General features: G+C 37.2%; 1 protein-coding gene across 5 annotated transcripts; it reads left to right on the plus strand.

Annotated features, from left to right (window-relative positions):
• Positions 1 to 2253: 2253 nt before the first annotated feature.
• On the plus strand, positions 2254 to 8698 carry LOC131785357 (uncharacterized). Of its 5 annotated transcripts, none has more exons than XM_059102243.2 (17): positions 2254 to 2553; positions 3386 to 3548; positions 3815 to 3888; positions 4058 to 4108; positions 4415 to 4501; positions 5057 to 5119; positions 5251 to 5319; positions 5492 to 5545; positions 5718 to 5780; positions 6198 to 6257; positions 6682 to 6762; positions 7087 to 7167; positions 7419 to 7448; positions 7740 to 7784; positions 7992 to 8066; positions 8283 to 8366; positions 8446 to 8698. In XM_059102243.2, exons 1-17 carry the CDS (start codon positions 2358 to 2360, stop codon positions 8514 to 8516), a joined length of 1347 nt encoding a protein of 448 aa, XP_058958226.2. In that variant the 5' UTR covers positions 2254 to 2357; the 3' UTR covers positions 8517 to 8698. The 5 variants fall into 5 exon arrangements, with proteins under 5 accessions (XP_058958226.2, XP_058958228.2, XP_058958227.2 ...); XM_059102245.2 differs by having other exon boundaries at positions 5269 to 5319; XM_059102244.2 differs by having other exon boundaries at positions 4067 to 4108.
• The last annotated feature ends 250 nt before the right edge of the window (positions 8699 to 8948 follow it).

An 8948-nucleotide genomic window follows, 5' to 3' on the forward strand; every position in this document is an offset into this window, starting at 1 on the left:
GTAGACGATCTATAGACTATGATCTGATACCAGTTCTCGAGTGAATAAATTAAATTCGTGAATCAGCAGGAGTGATTTAATGGAAAGAAAGCTGATCTGCGTTAACATGATTTAGAGAGCAGCTGTCCGAGTTCAGGCGAGACCTACCAGATCTTGTTTATTTGCTTCGGCTGTCGGTGCTGAGGTTTTTAGCTGAGTTTTAGTTATCGCCGATCGATAAGGACCTCTCGTCCCTGAATTTATGGTCTAGAGAATTAAGTTGTCAGACAGTGAACGATGTTCACAGATACCTCCTTTGATGCTCGACACAAGAATCTCCTGCGAGAGGAAAAGCCGCCTTTGTGCCATTTTCGCTGCTGTTTTCTTCTTCGCTAATTTCCGAATTTTCTTTTATGACCTTGATGAGAGCACAAGAATTGCAGATTGACCGTTTTGTGACCTAACTATGTCAGGTATTGAAGATGTATCGAAACATGTATTTTGAAACTACAAAAATCTTACCAACGCTTATGTTGTTTGTTTGGCCATCAAATCTGACGAGATTGCGTCAACTTCTTTTTACAGGTTGACAATCAATGCCGTTGTTTCTTAAGAATTGTGTCAGTTCTGATGGATGACATAGCTGCTATAATCGTAGCCACTGTTATCCTCAAGAATATACCTCTGTTGATATATCAGGTTAAAAAAAAACAACAACAGAAACAAATATTAGCTTTTTAGGTGATAAATTATTGTGAGTGTTTAGGTTCTCAAAATCAATTTTGACAGCTAATTAGTGTGATACTAAATGCCATAGCTCTCTAAAAGTGTCTGTAACAGTAAAAATTGTCAATTTTCTCGGCCAACGGATAAATAGTTCGGCCGTTTTACGGCTTATGGTTATCTCCATTTAGACCCTCCTCCATGTGGCACAAACTGACATTCTAGGGAGAATATACTTTAAAAGTAATTGAAAGAACCTGACCGCGGAGTTAACCAGACTCAAGTCTCAGCAGCATCAGCTTATTCACCTCAAACAAGAATTAAGATCATGAATCTCCCTATAGAACTTGCAAACAGTTCTAAATCACGCACACCGTGCAATTTACTAGAATTAGGACTTTCGTTTTGAAAAGGTCATGGACTAAAAATACGATTAAGGATCAAGATTTTTGTTCTCGGTCACCTTCTGGAAGCAATAAAATACACAGCTAGAGGGAAATAACATCGAAATCAGTCTGATGTAGTTGTCAGTCAACACTTCTCTTCATCAATTTAAGGGTGTGTCTCGTACAAAGATACAATTCCTTGGGCATTAAAAGACATCTATCGCTTGAACTTCTGACTTATTTGCATGATGAGGGCTTCTATATTTCCTCAATAGATTTTTAGAGCATTTAAGAAGTATCCAGCCATTTCGTATCTCTGATCAGACTTACAACATTTACTCGTTGGTTTGAGAGCAATACATCCATCGCTATTAAATGAATTTTGATATTTTCATTTTCTTTCAAAATAAAATTAATGCACTTCCTCTTTCCTCAAGTACCACGACCAAAGTCGTGTTTATCATCTGTCCTTTCTTTTGTAGGTAGTGCTTGTAGAATTTTCAATTTTGGAGGAAATTCACTTTCTTAAATCTTGGATTTACGAGCTCCTTTTTGCAGTATTGAAAACAATAATGTCTTGTCACCGACATAAACTTCAGATAAAGAAAGATATTTTGCGTCTTGTCACGAGAGTGGAACAAAGATAAAAAATTCTGAGTCCCCAGGAGGAATCTAACCTCAGACCTTCGGATTCCGCGCTCCGATGCTCTACCACTTCAGATCTTGATCAGTTCTCATTGGATGTGAGACGTTCGTTTGCACAACCTGATAAAAAGACATTTGTGGCAATCAGGATCTACTCAAACGTTTCAAAGCAAAGGCCTGGTACCCGGAGGAATAGATTGTGAGCCACGCCCACATTGCTTGTACGCATTTCTGCCCAATAAAACCATGCAATGAGTGAGGGGAAAAATGAGCAAAGAAAAAAAGAATTCACCGCTTTGCTTGCTCCTTACTTGCGCTGCGTTTTCGTCTTTAAAGTTAACAGCGATTTTTATCATTGTCACCGGCGTAATGAAATATTTCAGGAGGTGCTGAAGTTTCGCATTTAATCATTACTTATTTACTACTCGAGTTCAAATTGTTGTTGATTATATATTCTGCTTGTACTTCAACTTGCTCTCTAGTTGATGAATTTTTTTTCTTCGATTTGAAGAGTTCACGGCTACTTTTAAAGAAAAATAAGTCAGCGGATCCTTATGTACAATCATTTCTTGTTCAAGTTCAGTTGAACACACGAGACACTTATTTTAGGCATTATCGAAAACGATGAAGTATTGCCGTGTTGTAAGCACTCTTTTTATTCTCGTGTTAACAATAAGTGTTGTTTGGGGAAAACACAAAGGAAGGCGATCAAAGGATCATTTGCGTCATAAACACATGCGACTCTTGACTCATGCAAAATTCTTCAGACATCCTGACAATTACAGCACCCTGGCTCATTCTAATCACAGACACGAAAGAGGTAAGTTGATCGGTGACGCTATCGATTTTCATTTCCTTTTCGCCTCGTCAGAGATGAGACCTCATATGCATATGACTCAGATTTTTGCTTATGCAAGAGAAAAATCTAAAAGTTTGGCACGGCCTCTGGGGTAATACAACAGCGTGTTATGGACACCTTCCTTAGAAGTTGAAATATTTTAGTAAAAGTAAAATCATATCATACCATGGTGAACTTAATTTTAACAACGATAATATTCTAAACAGAAAAAAAAGAAATGAAATAGAGTTAAGTTACAAATCATTTTGTCGTGAATAAGGAGAGTTTGTGCTAGCTATGCTTGTTGAACACGAGAGGATCAAGATAAGGCAGTTAAAACCTCGTATACTCCTTATTGCGATGCTGACCTTTCTCAGGGTATTTCTAGGTCGCTTCCAGTCCTGTGGACCCAGGAAGATCTAGAACCAGCCGATCAGTTTGTTTCGTGAATTGGCTCATGCACCGCGAGTAACCCATGTGGTGCCCACTCAAACTTCATTGAAAAGTCCGTGCGACAAAATAAGATCACTAAGTATTATTTCACTGGAAATTAAAAACATTTGAATTGGTGTCAGTTATTGAGCAACTGTTCACCTACTCCTCCCCAGCTTGTTATCAGTTGGTTTTTGTTTGGTTAGGGGAGGGGTGCGCAGTTTTAGCCAGAAACTGACATTAGTCAAAATATTTTACTGGAAATACAACTTGAAAGGAATTCCTTTCAAAACGAGGGGTATATGGTACCCAGCCTCCTCGTGAAACTCTCCTCTAATGACAGAGCCATTTACCTGATGTGATTTTTCGTTACTATCTTGAGGTCATCATCATCCACCAGGTTTAAAATGCCGTCGAATGAAATTCATTGTGAATCGAAATATAAAGTTAAAAAAGAAGACTACGGAGGCATTGAAGAGAAGGATGACAAACAAGCGCACAAAAAGAATGTTACACAGGTTCACCACAAGCAAAAGGTTTCATCTGTAAGTTTACAGTTTTTTTTCTGGTGACATATACCTTTGTTGCTTTTTCTCTGCCCTTTACACTTGGCCGAGCCCAGTCTAACAATCGATTAGGTGCGCCTACGGGCATTTCCGTCCAAAAGCTGATAATTCCTGTATCAGCCCATGTGATTTCGGCTGAGTAATCCTTAATTTCTTTTGTAACAGCATGAAACTGCTTTACGGCTCATTCATTATAATATACTGATATACTAATACCAAAAGAGTGCTCAACCGCGTTTTTTTAGTCCAAGAAAAGCCAAGCTGTTTGAGGATAGACAAGGGAACTTAATAACTTACATTGAGGATTGTGTTTCGTCTGGTAAGCAAACAGATTTCATCTTAAATCGTTTTCAAACTTTTCATTTTCAATGCATTTGTGTACATTCTCTCATTTTGAAGAAGCTATTGATATGAATTCATTTAAATACCCCTTATTAGGATGTTACTTTTGTTACCCATTCACTTAAAGAGCTTTCTATTCTTTCGAGAAAATGCAGAGAAGAAGGACTTTTTCGGGAGTCAGAGAGAATTGTACATAGGTGGGTCATGTTTGAAGCATATTTCTCACCAGTTTGGTGCATCGTTACCTCAGCACTAACCTGACAAGCCTGTTTTATGACTTTTCGTGCGCATGTAGTCTTTTAAATTCTAAGAACGTTTTTCCTCTATCTGTCATGACCTACAGTCAAATCTACATTGATCATTCAATTTTCAGATACAAGAAACTCATGAACCGTAAAAAGCGTTCAGAAAAAAAGCACTTGGAGATTTAAGGGATAAAGCGAATGTAGGATGTTAGTTTAGGACTGGCTGACGTCTGACTGTTGTTTGTTTTCTCTTATCAGAGCCTGCATTTTACCAAAAGAAAACTCAACATATCCGTCGTCCATCTTCATCTCATTTAACGCATCCTCTATCAGAAGACAATGATAGTAAGTTTGTCAGTACAAGTGGTTGCCCCAGTGAAAGTGTGAAAGCTTGAAAATAACTTAAAATTACGTCTTGAGGGTAAAAACGGGAAGGAATTTATAAGGCTCAAATAGAGTACTTCCGGCCAGGCAATGTTAACACGTTAAACGAATCCCACGCCGTATCTGAGCCGGCCAAAATAATTGATTTTTGATATGCTATTTCAAATCCGAAATAAAATTCCACTCCTCTCATACTCAGGGAAGAGCTTCAAATCCTTAATGTTAATCAAAACACTAAGCTGAGCTACCAGAAAATGAACCCAATGTTAAATACCGATAGCCATGGTACTTAAGGGACTCGAAGGTGTGTAACAATTTCACGCTTTCAGACCCGAATATAAATTAAGTGTTTTTCAAATTTCTGCCCAAAAGGGGTTTAACTACCTGCTCTCAGCTGCCATACCATGATATCTATAGAGCCCATCGTAGAGAGTCCAACCTCCGCACCCACGCCCCCCTTCCTTTTACCGAGTCTTGGTACCTTTGTAACCGGCATTTTATCATTCAATATTTTAGTTACAACCTTGCAATCAAGTGAGGATGAAGTCAGTAATGAGGAAATTCTTCCAGCCTCTGAAGGTATTAAGGAGCTGCATGAAGTCATAAATGATTCGCCCTTATCGTGCGAAATGTTTTTTAAACCCTCGAAGAATTTTGAGGTAGCAGACTAAATTGGTAATTAACAATCTCTAAATTAACTTTATTAACAGACTCTTTGCTTCAAACAGTGTCTGACTCAACAAAAATTCTAAAAGACAGTGAACAAAATATGAAAGAAGGTAGGATCAAATATTATTTGCGTTGAAAGCATCCTGAGCCAGTTTTATGCTTTTATATCATCATAATTTATCACTACTCGAGCCACCTTGAGCTCGTGATGTTTAAAATATTGTACTTCCTTAAAATTTTGTTCTCATCATGTTGTTTTATCATAAAATCTTGTTTTACAAGGAACTGCTGAATTATTTAATGGCCAACACGAAACAGAAGTTCCCTCTAACTTCGGTGAGTTAATTTCTTGAGCAACGTTCACTCTTCGATTTTTATAAGATCGTCAGTCCGTTACCTTAGTTTTCCTTAACATTAACCGCCGAATATTACTGATTTTAATTTTAAAGACGTCCTTTAACCTCTTTTCAAACATGTTTTTCTCCCTTTTCTGACGTTACTGGTTTAGGGACTGCATTTCAAGCTACCACAGTGGACAGTCCTGTTCCCAAAAGACCTGAGGAGGGAAGTGGTAGGTTACATGACATTTAGTAAATTGTAGGTTAAAAGAAACGTTCGAAATTTAAGTAATCACGCCGGCAACTCGAGTCATTATGTGGTCGCAAGAGCCATTACCTACCAGGCAAAGAAGTCAAAGAATCACTAAGATAATTCTACTTAAGAGGGCTTTTGCAATATCCTTCCTTATTACTAAGGATACATCTGTCAAAATAAGGATTCTAAACGAATCCTAGATGTTGTAGTGGGAAATCTCTGCCCGTAGTAGATTGATCAAGCGTGTCGCTATTATTTTGTCTTCTAATAAATGAACATTGCGGAGTTTTAGAGTACTTCTTTTCACCAAAATATGAATAGCTTAGATTTAAACCTAGCCAGTGAACAGCAGACTTCTTCTAAATATTGTTCATCTCTTCCTCAATTTTTTCAGAGCTTCAAAGTTATTTCTCGTCAGCTGGTTTGACGAGCATTGCTCGTATAAATAGCGACGGTAAGAATACACATTTAAAAGACCGCTTCATTTCAAGTCGATAAAAAACAAAGGTTACATAAAAGCGCATCACTTGGTTTTTGTTGTTATCGCAACCTCTGCTGTTTTTTACGTCTTTATACCTAATAATCTCCTTTTTTCGAACAGCCAGTTCATGAAACTTTGCTAACTGAATGCCTAATTTCCTTAAAATCTAACAACTGTTTACAACTTGCCAAAATGCTGCTCCTGTTATATTTATGTTGTTTATCATCTAAACTTCTCACAAATTCATCACAACTTAAAATTTATATTAAAAGAAAAAAATAATTCCTTTGTTTTTGTTAACATGAAGCGTTATGTTTAGTAAAAATACCAAAGAAAAATGACGTTTAGTAGTAAGAATACTTATGTTAAATATTTTGGTATCTCTGTAATATTTCAGTTGTGACGCCAATTTCCCAACAACCTCTGAATCTAGATCGGCAATATGATGATCAGCTTCCTCTGCGCATGCCGAACGCAGGTAATCTTCTTACTGTTTCCCAAATGCAGTGTTGAAGATGGTGGGAAGGGAGGAGTGGATGGGGGGATTCAGTCATATGTTGGCTTTCATGTCTGCAGTCAGGTATAGAATTAATCACTTTTCGCTTTTTTTTCTTACCTAAGGACACCTAAACTATTCGTTAGATCTGAAACTCATTCCCCAATCAGCAATGTACAAAACTCTAACTGCTAAACAGAACAAAAATACCATATTGTACGTCTTTGTCTTTTGAATTCCTCTGCTTAATCGTTTATTGTTAATACTGATGTTATATCGCTGAGCAGTGACAAATCTTTCACTCAGGGTTTGTCAACGGTCCACCCCAAGAGACACAAGCAGGGTTTGTCAGTAATCCCTCTGGTGAGGCTCAAGCTTTCACTCAAAGTAAGGTGGCTGTTTCTTGCACCATGATCGTTATGTTTCTAAAGGCTGGCCATTGGGACCGATGGTCGATGGCTAATTTTTTCGGAGAAGAAAACCTTTTGTCTTAAAACATAAACCGTAGAGAACTAGAAACAAAGTTGATTGTTACACGACTCAATTAACATAATCAAGAGTCACTCACTTATATACAACCATCACGAAAGAGTAATGAAACCGAATTTTGCTTCGAACTTTGCTTCCTTACTCTTTAGAGGATTATGAGAACCCCCTCAGAGATCCGGGTAAGTACAAAGCCAGCGTCTTACCTTTTAAAGTTTTTGGCAGTCTGTCTTTATTAAGCTGAATGGAAAAACATCTTCACAACATTAGAACTTCACCGCAAATCTAGGTGGGTAAAGTTAAGGTAATTAATTAACTGCAAGAAATTATCAAGTTATAGTTTCATAATTTTGGATGAAGAAGTCGATAAAACTATCACTTCAATACATATTTATTGAGCTTGTCTGAAGAAAATTCATCATCTGATATTGAAGACCCCAAGCGATATAAACTGTGTGTTCTGCCTTATTTAGAGAAAACCCCCACCAAATTCATCCAGAATAACGGAGGATATCCAGGTAAAATGCTTAATGATAACAAATGCAATTGTTTTGACAAAGAATTAGTTTTGGAATAATTTAGGATAGGTCAGCTAGTAAAAACCATTTTGTTTATTTTGGTCGAAAGATAGCGCTTAAATAAAATCAATTTGGTTTTATTGTAATGGCTTTCATCTATATAGCTTGTTGAGCTAGCGGCTGTTCCGATTTTGTTTCTGTTTTCAGTGCACACCTTCTCAGAAGCCTTTGATAAACTGCATAACGCAGAAATACAGGAATTAGCGGGATTCACTGACGAAAGTATGAACACTGCTTAGTTACAACCTTTGTCACTTTTTTAATCGGTGATTGCCTCAACCAGCTTAATTTTACTAAAGACTGGTAAAACATCTAAATCCTTCTCGTCAGCATCATCTCCATTTTTCTATCATCATCATCTTTCAGGTCCAACGATCAATTTTATCGACCCAATAGCGCATTTTGTTATCTTTTTTTGCTGATTTTATTTATTTACAGGCGTAGTTCCCCAGTCACTGAGAGAAGCAATGAACGTTGAAAGCGCCGAGGCAAATTATGAGAAAACCTACGAGACTTTATATGGTTTGTACTTTTATTGATTTTTTATCAAATCTCCCTGAAATAAACATATTAAGAGTTGATGTTTAATTCTCTTTAACAGGTAAAGGTAAATCCATCAGTCTGCAGAAAGGAGCTGCATATTTGCCCGTAAAGGATAGCAGTCAGAAATAAATCAATCACTTGTATTTGCATTTGCTTGCCATCACCTGCGAGAGGGTTTAGCGACGGAGCAGATAAGCTCTATTTGCTGGAAAAGGTTCGATTCGGGATGGTAGACATTAATTCTTCATTCTGGAAAACATACTACCTATACAATAAAACTGACTCAATAAACGTAATTTTAAAGTTCTGAAGATGGCCCGATTTCTCAAATTTTGAACCTTGTGCGATCTTCCTTAAATCAATTTCGCAAGTTATGAAATCAATAAAGTAATTTATGAACGAGAATGCTGTATGAGCCAAGTGCACTAAATGAAAAAACAGATAGAAGACAATAAGGGTAATTTTTTCATAAAGGTTTTCTTTCCCATTTTCAGCGCCTTCTATTTTGAAGATAAAGGGTCGATTCTTCGTGGGGTAACTAAATTTTTACTTCGTCACCGG

Source organism: Pocillopora verrucosa, chromosome 4 (assembly GCF_036669915.1).
Source record: "Pocillopora verrucosa isolate sample1 chromosome 4, ASM3666991v2, whole genome shotgun sequence".
In the NCBI taxonomy this organism is placed as follows: domain Eukaryota; kingdom Metazoa; phylum Cnidaria; class Anthozoa; order Scleractinia; family Pocilloporidae; genus Pocillopora; species Pocillopora verrucosa.

Excerpts from the sequence above, each read along its gene's own strand:
- LOC131785357 (XM_059102243.2), top strand. The coding sequence starts at position 2,358 with ATGAAGTATTGCCGTGTTGTAAGCACTCTTTTTATTCTCGTGTTAACA. Across the intron at positions 4,109-4,414 it reads TCAGAGAGAATTGTACATAG|AGCCTGCATTTTACCAAAAG; the intron begins GTGGGTCATGTT and ends TTCTCTTATCAG. Across the intron at positions 4,502-5,056 it reads TCTATCAGAAGACAATGATA|TTACAACCTTGCAATCAAGT; the intron begins GTAAGTTTGTCA and ends TCAATATTTTAG.